At 43.5% G+C, this 23,167-nt stretch overlaps 1 protein-coding gene across 1 annotated transcript; it reads left to right on the forward strand.

Annotated features, from left to right (window-relative positions):
• Positions 1-743: 743 nt before the first annotated feature.
• Ptges3 (prostaglandin E synthase 3) lies at positions 744-22,374 on the forward strand. The gene is made up of 8 exons (XM_042698865.1): positions 744-1,096; positions 13,986-14,099; positions 14,196-14,265; positions 16,331-16,429; positions 17,699-17,788; positions 19,211-19,273; positions 20,218-20,242; positions 21,461-22,374. Coding segments are annotated over exons 1-8 (483 nt in total). The 5' UTR covers positions 744-1,094; the 3' UTR covers positions 21,481-22,374.
• The last annotated feature ends 793 nt before the right edge of the window (positions 22,375-23,167 follow it).

The raw sequence follows: 23,167 nt of genomic DNA on the forward strand, positions 1-23,167 counted from the left end.
TGTATGTAGTACTGAGGAATCGAACCCAGGGCTTCACGCATGCGAGGCAAGCGCTCCACCACGGAGCCACCTTCCCAGCCCCTGGCCTCTTTTTGAAGGAGTGTTTCCTCGAGGTCTGGTTTATTCCCTCAAAAATATTTAACCAGTGGCAACCTGGGAGCAGGTGGCTCACGCCTGTAATCCTAGCTAGTCAGAAGGCTGAGATGGAGGATCTTAGGTTCGAAGCCAGCCAGCACAGGAAAGTCAGTGACACTCATCTCCCATTAACCACCAAAAATCCGGAAGTGCAGCTGTGACTGAAGTGGTAGTGAGCTAGCTCTGAGCAAAAAGCTCAGGGACAGCGCCCAGCCCGGGTGCAAGCTCCAGGACTGGCACCCAAAGCCGAAAAGATTATTATTATTATTAATAATAATAATAATAAAACCCATGGCCCACTTGGGGGTGAAGTCTCCAAACCCGGCGCCCCTCCGCCTGGGATTTCCTCCCACAGCGAGCCCAGCCGTTCCAGGGGAAAATCGCGCGCAGGGCTCGAGCTAGAGCGGTTCGTTAGGGGACCAACGGTTTTCTAACGCGAGACTGGAGCGCGGGAGCAGAGGCGGGATAGAGTCAGGCCCGGAGGGGGCAGGGAGTAAGGACGAAGGGCGGGGCCGGCACAGGAAGGATCGCAAGGAGCTGGGAGGCCCCGCCTTTTCCGTAGAGATCTCTAGAAAGCCGCGCAGGAGCCCCAAAACAAAGACTGCGCACGCGCGGCGGCAAGGCCCGGGCATTTTGCTGCGTCACCAGCCGCCGCCCGGCCTCACCACCCCTAGCTCGCACGCACGCACGTTCATTCTCCGTCCTCGCGCCCCTTTTCCTACACTTTCCTCTCCTCTTCGACTGAGGAGCCGCTCTCGCGCGCGGTGCATTCTGGGAATCGAGGTCGATCCCGCCGCCGCCGCCGCCGCCGCCACCGCTGCCTTCGCCTGAGGGGAGCGAGAAGAGGCCGCGACCCGAGAGAAAACGCCGGAGTCGCCACCGGAGAGGAGTCGGCTCCACTGCCGCCGCCGCTAGAGAGGCCCGCCCACCCGTTCGCCCGTCCCCCTGCCCCATTCACCATGTGAGTGCGACATCCCTCCGCGGGAAGGTCGCCGGGAGTTAGGTGGAGGCCGCTCTGGGGGCGCCCGGGGAGCGGCCTCCCCCTCGTGCGGCCCTGGGCTTTCGCGGCTCCGCGGTGGCCGTCGTCCTGGTGTGTGGGGGGTGGGGGTGGGGGGGGGGGGTCCGAGATCCTAGTTCCGGTTACCGTTGGCGGGTGGAGGACATTTTTCCTCCTGATGTGTGCTTTTCCCATCTCCTTGCCGCTTTCCCGGTTTCAGAAAGCGCACTTTTCCCCTTTCGGGCAGTGTGGGCTGCTCGGAACTCTTGGGAACTTCACCCTAGGCCTAAGGTCTGGGCGCTTTCCGCCATGCGGCCCCGGGGAGGCGTGGACCCTGGTGGAGAGGGCCCCGTGGCTTCTTGGGCCGCCGAGGCCGACTGCACCTGTGTTGGGAACCCCCCAAGAACTGATTGGGTCTCCCGGCGGCGCCACGCGGCCCTCCGCCCTGAGCGGCCTCCACTGCTAGGCAACTCGAGGGAGGCCACGCCGTCGCCACAACTTCCACTTCCTCTCCTGGCTCTCGCTTTCTTGAGTGTGGGTCCTTGCAGGCCTCCTCCCGACTCCAGTCTCTTGGAAAAACAAAACAAAAACGAAGGTCGCTCAAACGCCTTAGCTCCCCTGGCAGGAAGGAGTTGCTACCATTGAGTTGGTAGTTCAGCACGTGTCGAGTGGAAAGATACTTTGTGGACATTTTCTGGGGTCCACAATGAGCTTCAGGTGATGTTTCATTCTCTTTCAGGGTGAGGATGAAATAGCTATGTAATTTTTTTTTTAACCATCTAACTTTTATTAGGTTAAAAGAAGTTCTTGCTGATTTGAACCGGTTAAAATTTTATGTGGGGGGGGGGGGGAGGGAAGGACACATCCTTTTCCAGACTACATTTTTCTCAGAAGAAGGTTTTTAGATCTTAGAACATATTTTTATGTCTTGAATGTCAACTGCCTCAAAAAAGGTTAGGTTATAGAGAACAATTGAGTTATTTTTTTTTTTAAGTATTACGCTTTTAAAGGTTTTCATAGAGATATAAGTGGATAAGGCTGCTCCACAGGCAGTTGATGACTGAGGAAAACATGTAGTGTACTGTAAAGGGTATAAGAATTGTGGAAGGAATCCCCACCCCCTGCCTCCCCAAAATGATCTTCTAGAGTAGAGGTGTGGCTCAGGTGGCTGAACTTGTGTGCCAAGCAGGAGGCCTTGAGTAAAAAATCCACTACCCTCTCCCCCCAAAATAAATGTGTACTTTTAGTATGTTTTATTTTTGTGTGCCAGTCCTGGAGCTTGAACTCGGAGCCTTGCACTATACCACTTGAGCCACAGCTCTACTTCCAGCTTTTTTGGTGGTTAGCTGGACTTTGCAGCTCCGTGTGGCTTCCAGCTCATTCTGATCTCAACCTCCTGAGTAACCACTGGGGCCCGATTTTGTGTTTTATTTTTTTGCGGGGGCTGGGCCTTGAACTCTAGGCCTAAATGCTGTCCCTAAGTTCCTTTTGCGCAAGGCTAGCACTTCTGGCTTTTTCTGTATTAGTTGGAGATAAGAGCCTCCAAAACTTAACTGCCTAGGCTGGCTTCCAGCCTCAATCCTTAGATCTCATCCTTTTGAATAGTTAGGATTATAGGCAGGAGCCACCAATGCACCTCCCGTTTTTGTATTTTTATTTAAAAATAAAAAGTATTTGGAATTAAATCCAGGGCCTCTCACATGATAGGAAAACTCTACCATTTACCATTAAGCTATATCCCCAGGCCAAAAGAAAATTTTTGTATAAAACAGCTTGTTCTTGGAGAGTCGGTATGGCAAGGAATGCCAGTCTTAGAGGCCTCACATCTTTTTTTTCTTTTTTTTTTTTTTTTTGGTCTGTCGTAGGGCTTGAACTTTGGGCCTGGGCACTGTCCTTGAGCTCTTCAGCTCAAGGCTAGTGCTGTACCGCTTGAGACTCAGTGCCACTTCCCGTTTTCTGGTGGTTAATTGGAGATCAGAGTATGCCTGGGCAGGCTTTGAACCTTGATCCTCAGATCTCAGCCTCCTGACGTGCCTGGCAGTTTTTTTCCCCCCTGTCATGGGGCTTAAACTCTGGGCCTGTCCCTGAACTCTTCAGCTCAAGGCAAGCACTCTACCATTTGAGCCATGATGGGACTTCCTGGCAAATTTATTTATTTTGTTGGTCCTAGGGATGAACTCTGGGCCTGGATGCTGTCTATCTCTTAGCTCTTCTGCTCAAGGCTAGAGCCCTATCACTTGAGACACAGCACCACTTCCAGCTTTTTTCTGCTTATGTGGTACTGAGGAATCAAACCCAGGGCCTCATGCATGGGAGGCAAGCACTCTACCACTGAGCCAACTTCCCAGCCCCTTTAATTTTAATTTTTTTGTAGGTCGTGGGACTTGAACTCTGGGCCTGGACTCTGCCCCTCAGTTCTTCAGCTCAAGGCTAGCACTCTACACTTGCCACAGCACAACTTCCTTAAAGGCTTCATATATAAACATTTTTTCTTTTTATGTTTTTGTCAGTCGTGGGGTTTGAACTCGGCTTGGGTGCTGTCAGCTCTTCAGCTCAAGGCCAGCTTTGAACCGTTATCCTCATATCTTAGCCTCCTGAGTAGCTAGGATTACAGGCATGAGCCACCGGCACCCGGCTTAAGGCCTCGTATCTTTTTTTTTTGGTCCGTCATGGGGCCTGAACGCTGGGCTTGGGTGCTGTCACTCAGCTCTTCAGCTCAAGGTGAGTGCTCTACCACTTGAGCCACAGCACCACTTCTGGTTTTTCTGCTTATGTAATGCTGAGGAATTGAACCCAGGGCCTCATGCATGCAAGGCAAGCACCCTACCACTAAGCTACCTTCCCAGTCCAGGCCTCATGTCTTTATACCTTGAAATTTTAAGTAGAAGGTGAATTGTCTGGGTTAGCAACATGACTTAATAGAGTACAATAGCTATTTGCCTTTTGGGAATTAAATACCTCGTTTAAATTGGCCTAAATTCGCTGGTGACTAGTGCTAGTAATCCTAATGACTTTTCAGACTGAGATCTAAAGCTCCTTTTTGTTTTGTTTTGTTTTTTGTTGTTGTTGGTTGTGGGGCTTGAACTCTGGGCCTGGGTACTGTCCCTGCCTTCTTCAGCTGAAGGCTAGGGCTCTACTACTTGAGCCACTGTGCTACTTCCTGTTTTCTGGTGGTTTATTGGAGATAAGCGCCCAGCTTTGAAGCTCCAGTTTTGAAACCAGCCTAAACAAACAAATCCCTGAATCTTCAATTAACTGGCAGAAAAGCAGAAGTGGAGATTTAGCTCAAGTGGTAGGGCCCCAACCTTGATTGGAAAATCCAAACTTTTATGAGGCCAACTTCAAGCCACTGTACCTGTGTAACGTGTAAAAAAATGGACTAAAAGCTAGGCACCAGTGGCTCACACCTGTAATCCTAGCTACTCAAGAGGCTGAGATCTGAGGATCATGGTTCAAAGCTAGCCCAGTCAGGAAAGTCCAGGAGTCTCTTCTCTCCAGTTAAGCACTAGAAAACCAAAAGTGGAGTTGTGGCTCAAGTGGTAGAGCACTAGCCTTGAGCTGAAGAGCTGAGGGACAGCACCCAGGCCAAGTTCAAGCCCCATGACCAGCTAAAAAAAAAAAAGTTCAGATAAATACTTCAAAAATGAAAATTCTTGTTCTACAAAAGTTGTAATTCAACTTGTCAGTTTATCCAACTCATAATAACTTAAGTAAGTTGAAAGAAAAAAATTTTGGTACCTTTTTTTCCCCCTAAATCCTGGGGCTTTAACTGAGGGCCTGGGCATTGTCCCTGAGCTGCTTTTGCTCCACAGGGCCCCTTTAGGCTTTTTCTGTTTATATTGTACTGAGGAATCAAACTCAGGGCTTCACGCATGCTAGGTAAACACTCTACCAATAAGCCACATTCCCACCCTTTCTTTTTTCTTTTTCTTCTTTTTTTTTTGTTTTTGTTTTTGTTTCTAGTCATTGTGCCTGAACTCTGGTCCTGGGCACTGTCCCTCAGCTCTTGAGCTCAAGGCTAGTGCTCTATCACTTGAGCCACAGCACCACCTCCACCACTTTTTCTGCTTATGTGATGCTGAGGAATCGAACCCAGGTCCTCATGCATGCAAGGCAAGCACTCTACCACTGAGCCACCTTCCCAGCCCCAACCAACCTTTCTATTTTTAACAGTTAATTGGAGGTGAATATCATTGACTTTCTTGTCCTGGCTAGCTTTGAACCACAATTCTTAGATCTCAGTTTCAAGATAGTACAGGCATGAGCCACCTGCATCAAACGTGTTGTTTCTTCTGTGAAATAACTTTATTTAGTGACTTACTAATTAACTTAAGTTCCTTATCAAGCTATAAATATTTTGTCTAGTTGGGAATTTTTTTCCCCAAGTAGCTTTGTTTTTTGTGCCAGTCTGAGGCTTGAACTCTGTACTTTTTAAATTATAGAGGAGTGATTAAAAATAAGTACTAAGCTGGATGCCGATGGCTCACACCTGTAATCCTAGTTACTAAGGATGCTGAGATTGGAGTATGGAGGTTCAAAACCAGCCTGGGCAGAAAAGTCCCCTTGAGATTCTTAACTCCAATTAACCACTCAAAAACGGGAAGTGGTGCTGTGGTTAAAGTGGTAGAGCCTAGCTAGCATTGAGCACAAAGAGGCTCAGAGACAGTGCCCAGACCCTGAGTTCAAACCCCAGGACTGGGCGGGAGGAGGGAACAAACAGGTACCTATGTTTCTTGTTTTTTTTGCCAGTCCTGGGGTTTGAATAAGAGTGTGGGCACTGTCCCTGAGTTGCTTCAGCTCAAGGCTAGCACTATACCACTTGAATCAACATTTCTGACATTTTCTGTTTATGTGGTACTGAGGAATAGAACCCAGAGCTTCATGCATACTATGCAAGCACTCTACCACTAAGCCACATTCCCAGCCCCCTGTGTGCTTTTGACCTGTCTGGAACCATTCTTTTTGGTGCCTGTATCTTGTAATAAATTTCCCAGAAATGTCCTGTAACTATCAATATTGGTTGAAGATTTCACTTGGCTATCATTCATTCATCTTTGTAGGGTTGAACCTCTCATCCATCTTTTAGTCACCATATAGTTAATTTCTCTTAAGTCAGAGGTACCTGATGATGATCTTTGTTCAGTGTTGATTCCTTCACTATTGGAACCTGGCAAATAGGTATTTTTTTTTTTTCTTCTTCAGTTAGACTTTAGCTAAAACTGCAGTGACAAAAATTTTGAGTGCTAGCCACTAAATTAAGATTAGTTTGGAGCTGGGTGCTGGTGGCTCAGGCTTACAATCCAAAAATACTCAAGAGGCTGAGCTCTAAGATCATGGTTTGAACCCAGGCTCTGAGTTCAGCCCCAAGAATATTACAAGTGTACACACAAAAAGACACCAGGCCAGTGAATAATAATTTGGACCCAGAAATCCATATGCTACCAACATAAGTTGGGAAAAATCAATAAATTGTCCTGAGGAAACTTGATACCCATTTGCAGAATGAATCTAGACTATCTCTCTTTCAAAAATCAACTTGGGCTGGGAAGGTGGCTCAGTGGTAGAGTGTTTGCCTTGCATGCATGAGGGCCTGGGTTCAATTCCTCATCACCACATAAGCAGAAAAGGCTGAAAGTTTGCGCTGTGGCTCAAGTGGTAGTGTACTAACCTTGAGCTGAAATGCTGAGGGTCAGGGCTCAGGCCCAGAGATCAGGCCCCACAACCAACCAAAAAAAAAAACCAACGCCAGTTCTGGTTTTCTGGAGATAAGAGTCTCCCAGACTTTTCCTGCCCTGGCTGGCTTTGAACCATGATCCTCAGATCTCAGCCTCCTGAGTAGCTAGGATTACTGGTACCAGGCCAAGAGCACTCTTATCTCCAAATAACTACCAGAAAGGTGGACGTGGCACTGTGGCTCAAAGTGATATAGCACTAGGCTTGAACAAAAAAGCTCACAGTGCTTAGGCTGAGTTCATGGGGTAAGGGTGCAGGGGAGACATGAGTTTGCTTTTTTTTGGGGGGGGGTCTGGTCGTGGGGCCTGAACTCTGGGCCTGGGCGCTGTCCCACAGCTCTTCAGCTCAGGGCCAGCGCTCTACCACTTGAGCCACAGCACCACTTCTGGCTTTTTTTGGGGGGGTGGGGAGGGATGTCAGTGATGGGCCTTGAACTCTATGCCTGGGCACTGTCCCTGAGCTGTTCAGCTCAAGGCTAGCACTCTACCACTTGACCACAGCACCATCTGGTCGTTTATTGGAGATAAGTCTCATAGACTTTCCTGCCCAGGCTGGCTTTGAACCATAGTCCTCAGATCTCAGCCTACTGAGTAGCTAGGATTCCAGGCATGAGCAACCAGTGCCCAACACTTTAATATCTTAATGAGAATTAACAGACTAGAACAGAGGTTCAGTAATGTTCTTGAGTCATATTTTTGTTGGTGGTGGTGGTGTAGTGGTCATGGGGCCTGAACTCTGGGTCTGGGGCTCCCTCAGCTCTTCAGCTCAAGGCTAGTGCACTACCACTTGAGCCATAGCACCACTTCAGCTTTTTCTGTTTATGTGGTGATGAGGAAGGAATTGAATCCAGGGCCTCATGCATTCAAGGCAAGCACTCTACCACTGAGCTACCTCCCCAGCCCTTGGGTTACGTTTTAGGAGTTATTTTGTTTCATTTTTGTCATGGGGCTTGAACTCAGAGTTCTGAGCTTTTTGCTCTTCTTTACTACTTGGAGCCCAAGCTCAACTTTTAGTTTTCAAGTGGTTAAATGGAGATGAGTGTCATTTGCCTTTCCTGCCTGATCTGGCTTCAAATCTCCATTCGCAGATCTCTGTCTCCTGAGTGGCTAGCATTACAGGTGTGAGCCACCAGCACACAGTCGGAATTTTTTTTTTTTTTTTTTTTTTGGGTGCTAAGCAAAAAATAGTAAGCAGTTGTGTTTAATAGATTAAATACTTTTAACCCTGAAATGTGTGGCATATGTGGCTATTTAAAAAAAATTAGTACATAAAAATTAAAAAGAATTTACAACCATAGCTACTAGTGAGATGTGTATAACTTTGGATACCATATAACTTTTCAAACCTGGAGATCAGATTGGAAATTTCCACCTCACAGTGTGTGTGTGTCTGTGTGTCTGTGTGTGTTGCTCTCCCTGAGCTTGTGTGCTCAAGGCTAGCTTGGAGCCACAACACCACTTCGAGCTTTTGGTAGTTTATTGTAGCTTAACAGTCTCACAGACTTTACTACCTAAGCTGGCTTCAAATCACAATTCTCAAATCTCAGCCTCCTTAGTAGCTAGGATTATTATTTATATTTTTTATTATTATTGTGGTGGTAGTGTTTGTAAGTTAATTGTGTGTTGAGTTTTTGTGGGTTTTTTTCTGATTTTTGTAGTATAGTTGTTCGGTCATTCATTCATTTATTTATTTATTTGTTTATTTATTTATGGGGGGGGTCCGGTCATGGGCCTGAACTCTGGGCCTGGGCGCTGTCCCTCAGCTCTTCAGCTCAAGGCTAGTTCTCTACCAATTGAGCCACAACGCCACTTCCAGCTTTCTTTTTTTTTTGCTTATGTGGTGCTGAGGAAATCGAATCCAGGGCCTCATGCATGCAAGGCAAGCGCTCTACCACTGAGCCACCTTCACAGCCCTGTTGGTCATTTATTTTTATGTCCTGGGGCTTGAACTCAGGGCCTGGACACTGCTGCACTTTTTTGCTCAAGACTAACACTCGACCACTTGAACCACAGCTCCACTTCCAGATTCTTGGTAGTTAATTGAAGAGTCTTTTGGACTTCCAGGACTGGTACCAGGATCCTAAGATCTCTTCTTCCTGAATAGCTAGGATTTACAGTATGAATCACTAACACCCAGCTCCCCAGATTTTTTTTTTTGTGTGTCCGATCATGGGGCTTGAACTCTGGGCCTGGGTGCTGTCCCTCAGCTCTTCAGCTCAAGGCTAGCGCTCTACCACTAGCCACAGCACCACTTCCAGCTTTTTTCTTTTTGCAAGTATGATTCTATTCTGTTTGTTCAGATTGCCTTTCCAGAAAAAACTTAGTACAACTGCTGGACAGACAGACCTGAAATTTTAAAAGCATCTTGGGCTTTCTCTGAGCAAAGAATGAGATTGCTTTCAGATACTTACAGGTAGGGCCTTTGATAACATCTACCAATAGAAATAAATGTACCAGGGCTAGGAAGGTGGCTCAGTGATAGAGCACTTGCCTTGCATGCCTGAGGCCCTGGGTTCGATTCCTCAGCACCACATAAGCAAAAAGTAAAAAGCCGGAAGTGGCGCTGTGGCTCAAGTGGTAGAGTGCTAGCCTTGAGCTGAAGAGCTGAGGGACAGTGCCCAGGCCCAGAGTTTAGGCCCCACGAATGGACCCAAAAAAAAGAAATAAATGTACCAGTTCTCTTTGTTTTTTGTTGGTCATAGGGCTGGAACTCTAGGCCTGGACGCTGCCCCTCAGCTCTTCAGCTCAAGGCTAGTGCTTGATCACTTGAGCCACAGGGCCACTTCCAGCTTTTTCTGCTTATGTGGTGCTGAAGAATCGAGCCCAGGGCCTTATGCATTGCAAGGAAAGCACCCTACTACAGATAAATTCTTTCTAGCCCTGATAAATTCTTTACTAAATATTAGTTTTGTTTTTTATTTTTAAAATCAGTACTATCTGGGTATGTTAGTGCAGGTCTGTAATCACAACCCTAAGGAACCTAAAGCATGAGGATTGAGAGTTCGAGGCCAGCCTGGGCTCATGCACACTGCATGCAAGTTTATGTGTTATCCTGGTTCGCTTTTTTTCACTAATGTCTTTTTTGCTTGTTAATTGAAGATAAAAAGTCTCAATGGTTTTTTTTCTGCCCAGACTGACTTCAAATAGTAATCTTAAAATCTCAGCCTCTAAGATAGCTAGGATTATAGGTGTGAGATAGCAGCACCCATCATATATCTTGATATTTAATGATACTTTGGAGGCTGGGTGTGGTGGCACATACCTATTACCTCAGTATTCAGGAGAGCATGGGAATAGAATGTTAAGTTGAAGATCAGCTTGGGCTGCATAGGAAGACCTTATCTCAATAAAACAAAAATTTAAAGGTGGGCTGGGAATGTGGTTTAGTTAGTGATAGAATGCTTGTCTAGCATGCATGAAGCCCTGGGTTAATTTCCTCAATACGACATGAATAGAAAAGGCCATTTGTGTCTCAAGTGGTAGAGTGCTAATCTTGAGCAAAAGGAGCTCAAGGACTGTGCCCGGACCCTGAGTTCAGACCCCAGAATTAGCCCCCCCACATACATACACAAATGTATTTTGAGATATATAAAAGATTGGTGCATCTAGGCTGTAAATCTTTTTTTTTTGGGGGGGGGGGCCGGTTGTGGGGCCTGAACTCTGGGTCCTGGGTGCTGTCCCTCAGCTCAAGGCTAGTGCTCTACCACATGAACCACAGCACCATTCCTGCTTTTTTCTTTTTGCTTATGTGGTGCTGAGGAATCGAACCCAGGGCCTCAGGCATGCAAGGCAAGCACTCTACCACTGAGCCATCTTCACAGCCCCTAGGCTGTAAATCTTAAAGTAGTCTCATTATAAATGTTTATAGAGGGCTGGAAATGTGGCTTAGTGTGGTAGAGTGCTTACCTGCCAGCAAGCATGAAACGTACAGGTACATTAGTCTCACAATCTAATAATTTAATAAGTTAATCTAATAAAGTTTAATAAGCTCATAAAAGGACTTTTTGCTTTATTTTCAGAGTAGTGGGGTTTTGAACTATGAGCAATTGGAAATGGAGCTCAAGGACTTTTATCCCTGAGCTGACATAAGTTGAGCGAGATCTTCCTGTTCTCATCAGTGGCTCAGGTGTGAACTACTGATATCTAGCTCAAAAAAAAAAATCTTGATGTACATCAAGTACTATAGCATGGGGCTATAGGGCATAGCTCAAAGAGCTGTAGTTCAAGAAGTAGAGTGCCAGCCTTAAGCAAAGTTGTTCAGGGACAGAGTCCAGGACCTGAGTTCGAACCCCAGGACTGGTGCACTTAGACAAACATGCAGACACACACAAATAGATTAAAATGGCTGGGAAGGTGGCTCAGTGGTAGAGTGCTTGCTTAGCATGTGTGAAGCCCTGGGTTTGATTCCTCTGTACCATATAAACAGAAAAGGTCAGAAGTGTCATTGTGGCTTTTTATGCCTTCAGCAAAATGCTCAGGGACAGTGCTCAGGCCCTGAGTTTAAGCCCCAGGACTGGCAAAAAAAAAGTTGAAGTATTTTTCTATCTTATGCTTACCATGTTACCATATTTTCAGTCCTGTAAAGATTTATAAAAGTAGATCTTTTTGTGTGTGGGGTGTGGATGTGTGTGCACACATGTCAGAACAGAGGCATAAAACTACAAGCCTGATGCTATTAACTCCCTCTACCCATCCAGTCTATACCACTTGAGCCATGCCCCCAGTTTTAGTTTTCTGCCATTTAATTGGAGATGATAGTCTCATTGACTTTTCAGCCCAGCCTTGCTTTGAATTCTCGGATTTCAGTATCCTGAGTACTAGGATCCTAGATAGACATGACAACCAATATCAAACTTGGATTTAATTGTTGGTCTTAGGTCTTGAACTCTGGGCCTGGGTGCTGTTCATCAGCTCTTCAGCTCAAGGATAGTGCTCTAGCAATTGAGCCACAGCCACTTCCGGTTTTCTGTGGTTAACTGGAGATAAGAATCTCATGGACTTTCCTTCCCCAGTCTGGCTTTGAACCGTGATCCTCAGATCTCAGCCTCCTGAGTGTAGCTAGGATTACAGGCATGAGCCACTGTCGCCCTGCTATTGATTATTTTATGAAGCCAGTCCTGGGAGCTTTTGTGCTCAAGGCCTAGTGCTCTACCACTTGAGCCAGCTCTACTTCTGGCTTTTTAATAATTTATTGGTGATAGTCTCACAGCTCTTTTTCTTTTTCCTTCCCCTTACTTTCTCTGCATGTCTCCATTTTGTGCAGGCAGGCAGTTTGCTTTCCCCCTAATAAGCTCTTTTCTGCCTGGGGGAAAAAAAAAAGAGCCTTACAGTCTTTAATGCGTGGGTAGATTAGTGTTTTGCTATACAGTCCATCCTGACATCAGCTTACCTATTGCTGGGGTTACAAATACAAGAAACATTACATCGGGATGGGGATGGAAATGAAGCTCAGAGACAGTGCCCAAACCTTGAGGGCAAGCCCCAGGACTGGCAAAGAAAGAAAGACATCACATCAGGCTATGGTTGGGCATGGTGTGCAGTGCTACTGGGGCTGGTTAGGGCTTGAACTCAGGACCTGTGTACTGTCCTTTAGCTTTTTCCAGTCAAGGCTAGCACTCTACCTCCTAGTCATGGCTCCAGTTACACCTTTCTGTGGGTAAATTGGAGATGTTAATCAGAGACTTTGGGATAGCCTGAAACTTAGATCCTCAGATCTCAGGCTCTTAATTAGGATTACAGAAGTGAGCCATAGATATAAATGGTGCCGTGGCTCAAGTGGTAGAGCGCTCGCCTTGAGCTGTAGAGCTCAGGGACAGTGCCTAGGCCCAGAGGAAAAATGAATTTTGCAAAGGAGTATCATTTATTAATATTTTTATTCTTTAGGTCATTTTGGATTTAGATAATGTTGGAGCTCCAAGCTAGAACCTTGTTATGTATACTAGGCCAACACTGCCACCAAGAGATAGTAAAAACCATATCCATGTCTTTTATTTGCACATGTGTTGCAGTACATTTGTCTATTGGAAAAATGGTGCTAATGCACAGGGTTAGTAAAAAAAAAAAAAAAAAAAAACTTCAGTTTGAAAATAACACATCTGGGAGCACAATAATTAGTAAAACATGCGTCAGGAAGGCACCAGTGTGGCTCACCCCTGTGATCCTGCTCAGGATTCTGAGATCTGAAGATCATGGTTCAAAGCCAGGCTAGGCAGGAAATGTCTGTAAGACTTATCTCTAAACCACCAAAAAGCCAAATGTGGATCTGTGGCTCAAGCAATAGAGTGCTAGCTTCAAGCAAAAAAAAAAAAAAAAACCTCAGGGATAACTGGACACTGATGCTCATGTCCATAATCCTAGCTACTCAGCAGGCTGAGATCTGAGGATCACACTTCAAAGTCAGACTAGGCTGGGCATGTCCATGAGACTCTTTCCAGATAATAACCAGAAAGCTGGAAGTGGCTTGGGGCTCAAGCAGCAGAGTGCTAACCTTGAGCAAAACAGCTCAGGGATAGTGCCCCAGCCCTGAGTTCAAACCCCAGTACAAGCACCAAAAATGAGAAATACGGTGCTTTTTTTTTTTTTTTTTTTTTTTTTGGTTAGTTGTGGGGCCTGAACTCTGGACCTGGGCTAGCCTTGAGCTAGCACTTTACCACTTGAGCCACAGCGCCACTTCCAGCCTTTTCTGCTTATGTAGCGCTGGACCTCATGCATGCAAGGCAAGCACTCTACCACTCACTAAGCCACCTTCCCAGCCCAAGAAGTATGGTACTCTTGCATCAAGCCCCTAGGTAGCCAGGACTAAACATTGATGTCAAGTAACTTGCCTAAAGGAAATTCTTTTGCACATGATCTTCATTGTGTCTGTTAATCAACCATACTTGAGTGTATTTGCCTTTAGTGTTTGTTTTAGACATTCTAAAACACTTGTCACAAAAACCCTTATGAAACTGATGCTCATCTAAACTTTGTTAGAGCTTACTTTTAAGTTGGAAAATAGCTATTGAGGAAAAGTAAAGATAATGATGTTACCATGGAGTAGAGAAACATCATGTGCCAAACATGGAGGTATGTAAACAGTCAATGAATTGCAGCTTGACTTTCTGGTTTTTCTCCCTTTGTAGGCAGCCTGCTTCTGCGAAATGGTACGATCGAAGGGACTATGTCTTCATTGAATTTTGTGTTGAAGACAGTAAAGATGTTAATGTAAACTTTGAAAAATCCAAACTTACTTTCAGGTAAATTACTATTTTACATCATTGGGATTTTGGGCAACTGAATTTTTTGTTGTTGTTTTATTTTAACTGAAACTTTTTTTTTTTTTTTATATACAGTTGTCTTGGAGGGAGTGACAATTTTAAACATTTAAATGAAATTGATCTTTTTCACTGTATTGATCCAAACGTAAGTAAGCCACTCTTTTGTTTTAAGTTATAAGAAAATGTGTGTCAAGTGTTATTGCAGGAAGAACTAATTCTGTTTATGATAATAGTTTAAAGAATACTTACATCTTTGTACTATTTTCCTTTTCTACTTTTAGGTCTTCCTACTGTTGTTTGAACTCAGCAGTAGTCTTAAAGCCTTCCTTACCTTACCTAAAAGTCTTTTAAGTGTTCTGTACTAGTATCATATTACATATTTTTCAAGGTTTAATTCACCTTGCACAGGAAAGATAAAAGCACTGCGTTTAACTAGGATCTTTTATAGGGTTTGCAGTTGGGTAGTATAAACTTGTTAGTAGTCAAGGACATTTTAATCTGGAGGAAATATTTGTAAAGAAATCAGAGCTAGGGCGGGTGCTGGTGGCTCACATCTGTAATCCTAGCTATTCAGGAGGCTGAGATCTGAGGATCACAGTTCAAAGCCAGCCTAGGCAGGAAAGTCCATGAGACTCTTATCTCCAATAAACCACTAGAAGACTGGAAATGGCGCTGTGGTTCAAGCGGTAGAATGCTTGCCTTTGAGCTGAAGTGTGCAAGGACAGTGCCCAAGCGTTCAAGCCCCATGACTGACAGAAAAAAAAGAAAGAGTTACTAGGGCTGGGAAGGTGGCATAGTGGTAGAGTGCTTGCCTAGCATGCACAAAGCCCTGGATTTGATTCCTCAATACCACATAAACAAACAGAAAAGGCCAGAAGGTACTGTGGTTCAAGTGGTGGAGCGCTAGCCTTGAGCAAAAGAAGCTCAGGGATAGTGCCCAGGCCCTGAGTTCAAGCCCCAGGACCTTCAAAAAATAAATAAGAGCTACTGTGGAGTGCTGGTGGCTCATACCTATAATCCTACCTACTTGGGGAACTGAGATTTGAGGATTGGGAAAGTCTTTGAGACTCATATCTCCAATAAACTATTTTTTAAAAATCCCTGAAATGTGCAACAATGAGAAGTACAAGTCGTTATGTCGAAAACGAACTTTACAACTTTGGTGGGGGTGGGGGGAGGATGGGAAGGGGAAACAAAGTAGGAGGCTACAAAGCTTGATAAGAAATGTACTCATTATCTTGCCCATGTAATTGTAACCCCTCTGTACAGTATTTTCACAATAAAAATAAATAAAAATTAAATTTAAAAAATCCCTGAGCCGGGCGCTGGTGGCTCACGCCTGTAATCCTAGCTACTCAGGAGGCTGAGATCTGAGGATTGCGGTTCAAAGCCAGCCCGGGCAAGAAAGACCGTGAGACTCCTATCTCCAATAAACCACCAGAAAACCGGAAGTGCCGCTGTAGCTCAAGTGGTAGAGTGCCCGCCTTGAGCTGAAGAGCTGAGGGACAGTGCCCAGGCCCAGAGTTCAAGCCCTGCAACCGACAAAAAAAAAAAAAAAAAAAAATCCCTGAAATGGCACTGTGGCTCAAATAGTAGAGCAATAAGAGTTAAGCAAGAGGTCTGGGAAGGTGGCTCAGTGGTTGCTCAGCGCTTGCCTTGCATGCATGAGGCCTTGGGTTCAATTCCTCAGCACCACATAAACTGGGAACAAAAAGCCAGAAGTAGTGCTTTGGCTCAAGTGGTAGAGCACTCGCCTTGACCTGAAGAGCTCAGGGACAGTGTCCAGGCCGAGTTCAAGCCCCACAACCAACCAAAAAAAAAAAAAAGAGTTGGGCATGAGAGCACTCGCACACACCTATAATTCTCAGCACTTGGGAGGCTAAGGGAAGAATTTTTATGCATTGGAGTGAGACTGAAAACAGTAGCAGGACCAGGTACTAGTAGTTCATTTACAAGGCTGAAATCTGAGGAACAAGGTTTGAAGCCACCAGGCAGATAAATGTGAGAGTTAGGGACACCAGCCTCAATAGGTGCATGTGGACATGCATACATAACACCCAAAACATAAAAGGCTGAATGTATATCAAGTATAGGTTACTTGTTTTTCTTACTAAATTTGAATATGTGTACCACAAACAAAAAGAGATAATAAACAAGCTATTTTCATCCTGTAGTAGTCCTGAAGATTTAATTGGTGCTTTTCTTTTTAGGATTCCAAGCATAAAAGAACAGACAGATCAATTTTATGTTGTTTAAGAAAAGGAGAATCTGGCCAGTCGTGGCCTAGGTTAACAAAAGAAAGGGCAAAGGTAGGTTTTCGCTTTTTTATTTTTTATTATTTTTTTTATTTTTCAAGGTTTATGAAAGGGCTAGGAATGTGGCTTTGTAGTAGACTGCTTGCCTAGCACACATGAAGCCTTGGGTTTGATTCCTCAGTAAAGACTGGAAGTGGTGCTGTGGCTCAAGTGGTAGAATGCTAACATTGAGGAAAAGAAGCTCAGGGACAGTGCCCAGGCCCTGAGTTCAAGCCCCAGGATTGGCAAGAAAAAATGTTATTAAAACATTACTTATCCACTAAGTACAAAGGCTCGTATTCCATATGTCTTTCAACTTATCTCCATCAGTTGTGGTCACTAGTAGAAGCAGAATCTTTTATATTCAAGAGATAGATTTAGGAGCTGAGGATGTACCTTGGTGGTAAATTGGTTCAGTACCCAGCACAACACAAAAAGCGTAGTTGGCATTTACCTGAACCAGAAGGTAGAGAGAGCAGGAGGATCTATCAATTCCAGACAAGGTCAAATTAGATCCTATTGCAAGTAAAAGAGGAGGAGGAAGTAAGGAGATAAAATGGAATAGTACATTGATTAAAAATATATATATATGTATATCGAGGCACTGGTGGTTCACACACATAGTGCTAGTTACTCAGGCTGAGATCTGAGAATTTACTTGGCTATCACATGGGAATGTAGATGCTTGCCAAATAAAGTAATTCCAGTAATAACTTCTACCAGTGAATTTTTTCTGTATTAAAAAAAGGTGAAAAGGCTGGGAACCGGAGGCTCATGCCTGTAATCCTAGCTACTCAAGAGGCTGAGATCTGAGGATTGCGGTTTAAAGCCAGCCTGGGCAGGAAAGTCCATGAGACTTAATCTCCAATAAATGACCAGAAAACTGGAAGTTGCACTGTGGCTCAAGTGGTGGTAGAGTGCTAGCCTTAAGCTGAAGAGCTCAGGCCAAGTTCAAGTCCCATGACAAAAAGAAAAAAAAGGTTAACAAGGACTGAGAATGTGGCTTAGTGGTAGATTGCTTGCCTAGCATGCATGATTCCTCAGTACCACATACAAAGAAAAAGGCAGAAGTGCTGTGGCTCAAGTACAGAGTGCTAACCTTGAGCAAAAGAGACTTAGGGACAATGCCCAGGCCCTGAGATCGAGCCCCAGGACTAGCAGAAATAATAAAAGTTTGACAACTAAAATAAAAGTTTCATGGAACAATATTTAATGAGTGTGAGCCTACAGTCCAAAAAATGTTTTAAGGTACAAACTAACAGGTTTGTGTGTATTCATATGCAGCTTAATTGGCTCAGTGTGGATTTCAATAATTGGAAAGACTGGGAAGATGATTCAGACGAAGACATGTCTAATTTTGATCGTTTCTCTGAGGTAAGTTCTTTTAAAGTCATTCTCTACATGTTACATGTGTACATTCATTTGCTATGTATTCATATAGACACTTCCTTCTCAAAACCATTCTGTGTTTGTGTGCACATTGAGGCAGATTATTTGCAGCATGAATATAATTGGCTTTACATTTTAGGGCTATAACAATAATGGTAAGGTCATACTCAAACGTTTTATAGGGATATTTTTAGTTTACAACTATGTCTCTAACTTCATCTTTTGTGTGTGTCCCTAAGTTTTTGTTCTCAAAGCTAGCACTCTTATTACTTGAGGCACAGCTCTACTTTTGGCTTTTTGGTGATTAATTGGAAATAAGAATCTCTTGGACTTTTACTGCCTGGGCTGGCTTCAAACTGCAATCCTCGGATCTCAGATTATAGTTGTGAGCCACCAAGACCCCATAGCAGCTTTTTCTTCTTTTTCCTCCTCCTCCACTGCTGCTCCTTGCCTCGTGCTGCCATGCTGCCACTGCTGCCTCCTCCTCCTCCTCCTCTTCTTCTTTCCTCCTCCTCCTCTTCTTCTTTCCTCCTCCTCCTCTTCTTTCCTCCTCCTCCTCCTCCTCCTCCTTTTACTGCAGCTGTTGCTGCTGCCACTGCCAGTATTTCAGCTTGAACCCAGGGCCAGGATAACTGTCCCTTAACTTTTTCACTTAATGCTGACACTGTAGCACCTGAGCCTCAGCTCCACTTTGAGCTTTTCTTTTTGGTTAATTGGAGATGAGAGTCTCTCACAGTTTCCTGCCCAAGCTGGCTTGGTAGTGCCATTCTTATCTCATCCTACTGAGTAGCTAGGATTACAAGTATGAGCCAAAGACATCAGCTCTAAATATTATAATTTATTATGTCTTTAAATCGGAATACTGTAATATAGATAGCAGAATTAAAGTAGAGAAAAAAGGAACAGTTCTTGGTCCCTATATAAGAAATGGGGATTAAGGACTCGTGTATAATTTTAATGTTTCCCTATATATGCTACTGAATGAATTTTAATAAATTCACTTTGCTTTGGGCTGGGAATGTGGCTTAGTGGTAGATTGCTTCCTTACCATGCATGAAGCCCTGGGTTTGATTCCTCAGTACCACATAAACAGCCAGAAGTGGCACTGTAGCTCAAGTATTAGAGTGCTAGCCTTGAGCAAAAAACTCTTGGGAACAGTGCCCAAGCCCTCACTTCAAGCCCCAGGACTGATAAAAAAGAAAATTCACTTTCCTTTGAGGAAAACTTTATTTTCTTACAAGTTTTCAAGACTTTGCATAATTACCTATAATCTTCCAGAAAGGAAGTACTAAAGTTTTTTTCTTCGTTTTTTGTGGGAATGGAGTGTGCCCCTTTAATAACTAGGACTTAGTAACTAGGACTTGATTTAACATCCATCTTTAAAACTAATTTTTATTCTTCAAATAGATGATGAACAACATGGGTGGTGATGAGGATGTAGATTTACCAGAAGTGGATGGAGCAGATGATGTAAGTCTGTCTTCTTTTATCTGTTTATACTGATAATGAGAAAGATGCATTTATAGGTCCTTTTGTATAGATTGTTTTTTGTTGTTGTTTTGCTACTTGTTAGTTAGTTTTTCTGTGAACATCTCATTAGAGATCAGGCCTGGTGGCTCAAACTCCTAATATTAGCTGCTCAGGAGCCAGGAGGAGGATTATGTTTTGAAGCCAGTCCAGGAAGAAAAGTCTTCAAGACACTATCCCCAGTTAACAATCAAAATGGCTGGACTAGAGGGGTGGCCCAAATGGTAGACCTTTAACTGTAAACAAATAATAATAAAGCAAGAGCCAAGACCCTGAGTCCAAATCCTTATTTAGCAACACCCACTCCCCCTCCCCCCCCCCTTAGAAGTTGTATTAGGGGGTAAAGCAGTTGACTTTAGGGCTACAGTAAGTTGAAAAGCATGTTTTTTATTGGGCGTTTGTACAATGCTAGGCTCATTGGCTAGAATCAGTGCTGTGGGGTATACATTGTATTCAGTTACTGTAATAAACAGGCATTGTGAATCTATCAGGTAGATAGATTGACTGGTCTTTTAACGTTTCCCCCTCTGGAATCCTGTTAACATTTTCCAGAAAGGTTTGGGAAATACTTAAGACTTTCAGGATCTAGAATTAGAATTCATTATCTTCTGATATTCTATTGGTTTTTTTGTGTCAAACCATTTTTCCCTTTATTGAATAACAAGAAAATTTAGGGAAAAAGTCAAAAGGTGAGTTTTTATAGGAAAATAGGTCCTCAATTATACATCCCATCACCTTAAGTAAACTACATCTTAAGTCCAATAATGAAATTCCTAGGCTTAAAATACTCATATTTATGCTTCTTTAGTCAGAAATACAATTTTTTTTTAATCTATTAGGAAAAGAATGTTTCTTCAGTTGGGTAACTTTGTATTTCCTCTCTACAGGATTCACAAGACAGTGATGATGAAAGTAAGTGTCTTTGTTGAAAATATGTTTATGCGGTGGTGTCTTACATCACAGGGAATTTGAAATCTAAAGATGTCATTGTCAGATTTTGGAAAGAAAATTTTAGTTGGTTTTTTTTTTTTTTTTTTTTTTTTTGGTCCAGTCATGGGGCCTGATCTCTGGGCCTGGGTGCTGTCCCCCAGCTCTTCAGCTCAAGGCTACCACTTGAGCCACAGCGCCACTTCCGGCTTTTTTCTTTTTGCTTCTGTGGTGCTGAGGAATCAAACCTAGGGCCTCAGGCATGCAAGGCAAGCGCTCTACCACTGAGCCACCTTCCTAGCCCTGTTTTTGATGTTGATTAGAAAACACAATGTGCAAAAGTAAATAATTTGATGGCTGGGAATGTGACTTAGAGGTAGAGTGCTTGCCTACCATGCATGAAGCCCTGGTTTTGAATGTGACTTACAGGTGTAGAGTGCTTCCCTAACATGCACGAAGCTCTGATTTTGATTCCTCAGTGCCATATAAACAGAAAAAGTGCCGGTCGCTGGTGGCTCATGCCTGTAATCCTAGCTACTCATGAGGCTGAGATCTGAGGGTGGTGGTTCAAAGCCAGCCCGGGCAGGAAAGACCCTGAGACTGCTATGTCCAATAAATCACCAGAAAACCAGAAGTGACGCTAAAGCTCAAGTGGTAGAGAGCTCGCCTTGAGCTGAAGAGCTGAGGGACAGCGCCCAGGCCCAGAGTTCAAGCCCCATGACTGACAAAAAAAAAAAAAAAACAGAAAAAGCCAGAAGTGGCTCTGTGGCTCAAGTGATAGAGTGCTAGCCTTGAACAAAGAGGCTCCCAGACAGTGCCCCAACCCTGAGTTCAAGCCCAGCACTGGCAGGAAAAAAAATAAATTATTTCAGCTAATGAGGAATTTGGCAAGAAATATTTTCCCTATAAAACTTCAGAGGGCCGGGGTCTACCAATTCTGAAGTTTTGGGGGTTTTTGGGGGGTCTGGTCGTGGGCCTGAACTCCAGGCCTGGGCGCTGTCCCTCAGCTCTTCACCTAAAAGCTAGCACTCTACCACTTGAGCCACAGCACCACTTCCGCCTTTTTTTTCTTTTTGCTTATGTGGTGCTGAGGAATCGAACTCAGGGCCTCATGCATGCAAGACAAGCGCTGGTAGATTCTCTTCTAATGCCCCTGTATTCCTTCATAATTTATACTAATTGTTTTTAAAAAAATCTTTTCAGAAATGCCGGATCTGGAATAAGGAGTATTGTCATCACCTGGATTTTGAGAAAGAAAATTTCTCTGCAAGATTTCATAATTGAGAAAATTCCTGAGTTGATAGCTCTAAAGGCAGATGCTGTATTTGCCTCTTTAACCCATTTTTCAACCTGTTTGATTTTTTTAAAAAGGCTTCACTAAGGGTTGATAATGTACCATTGTATGGGGCAACTTTAAGTCAGCTAAGGCAATATATCCTTGTGCATGAACATTTCCCAGATTTCATGAAGCTGTTGAGGTCCATCTAGGCAATTGCTCACAGCAATTGTGATAAATAAAATATTTCACCTAAGTCTCCCTTTACTCATAACTTAGCTACTGACAAGATAGGAAGTTTTCAACTTAGAGAAAGATGAATAAATTTTAAATTCCCAGAACATGGATTCAAAAGTGACTGAAACAAATTGGCTGACACCTTAAACATAAACCGTGTCATTTCTCTGGTGTATCCTTCAAGATTGTTTCACTAAAGTTTATTTTTCGAAAAAAATTACTTCACATTATCGCATATAAATTATTACTTTGTCAGTGTTCCAGATGTATCTTAGCTAAAACTAGTGAATGCCCTAAATTAGATGGTTTTTGAAGCCTATACATTTGGTATTGTTTGACCCTTAAGCTTTTACATCTCTTAGCATGGAGGACAAAGAAAGCTGTACATTGTTGCTTGAGAGTATGTACATTTTAGACCAGATTGTATTTGCACTGTCAGTATGGCAAATGAGTGAGAAAATGTTAATACACTATTGGGTTTTTTTAATTTTTTTTTTTTTTTTGATTCAGCTTATAACTGGGCTGAAAAACCTCAATTTATGTTCATGACAGTGGGGATTTTTTTAAATGTCTACATTCTTTCTAATAAACTGTTGGAAGATTTCTTGGCTGTCCTTTTAAGTGTCTGGTTACTGTAATTTCATGTATTTACCATTTACTGGAATGGAGTTTTACTTTTGAGGTAGAATTGGGACTGCTTTGTTTTAAAGAAAAGTAAAAGGCTTGCTGTAATGTCACAGGAAACCTTTATAAAGTGGATCTGTAATAGAAAATTGTAGATGCACTTTGCAGTGGCTGGAAAAGAAGGTGTTGTGATTTGACTGAAATAAAGCTGAATGTGTTGTCCTCCTATACATTTTTGGGCTTCTGCATTTTGGCAGTTTTCATTCCCTCATAGCTTCTGTATTTCTTTTAGCTTTGTATCAGAAATATTTTATATATTTAGGACATGTGTTTCATGCAGCAAAAGTTCTGAGGATACGAAGGTTAGTTCCTCAAGTGAGTTACTGTGTGTATGTAGATCTCAGGTTAAGCTTGAAGAAAACTTAATGGGGGGGGAAAGAAAACAGATGGAAGAGGCATTTGTACACAAGATATTCATACCAGATTGATGAAGATTTAGAATAAAAGCCTTTTTTTCTCCCGGTATTCAGAATGAAAACTCAAAACTTATTTTGGTACTAAGGCTTGAATTTTGGGCCTGGGAGCTGTCCTGAGCTTTTATTTTCAAGGCTAGCACTCTACCGTTTGAACCACAGCTCAACTTCCTTCTTTTTGTGATTAATTGGAGTTAAAAGAGTTTCACAGACTTTACTGCCCACGCTGGCTTCCTCAGATCTTAGCTTCCTGAGTAGCTAGGATTGATATTTGCACCTGGCTTCAGCCATTTTTTAAGA

The sequence above is a fragment of the Dipodomys spectabilis genome, unplaced genomic scaffold (genome assembly GCF_019054845.1).
Source record: "Dipodomys spectabilis isolate Male_0828 unplaced genomic scaffold, ASM1905484v1 ptg000234l, whole genome shotgun sequence".
Lineage (NCBI taxonomy): Eukaryota > Metazoa > Chordata > Mammalia > Rodentia > Heteromyidae > Dipodomys > Dipodomys spectabilis.

What these genes read in the sequence shown, in the direction of transcription:
- Ptges3 (XM_042698865.1), top strand. An exon ending in AAATCCAAACTTACTTTCAG is followed by an intron (nt 14,100 to 14,195) that starts GTAAATTACTAT and finishes TTTTATATACAG; the next exon opens with TTGTCTTGGAGGGAGTGACA. An exon ending in ATTTTGATCGTTTCTCTGAG is followed by an intron (nt 17,789 to 19,210) that starts GTAAGTTCTTTT and finishes TTCTTCAAATAG; the next exon opens with ATGATGAACAACATGGGTGG.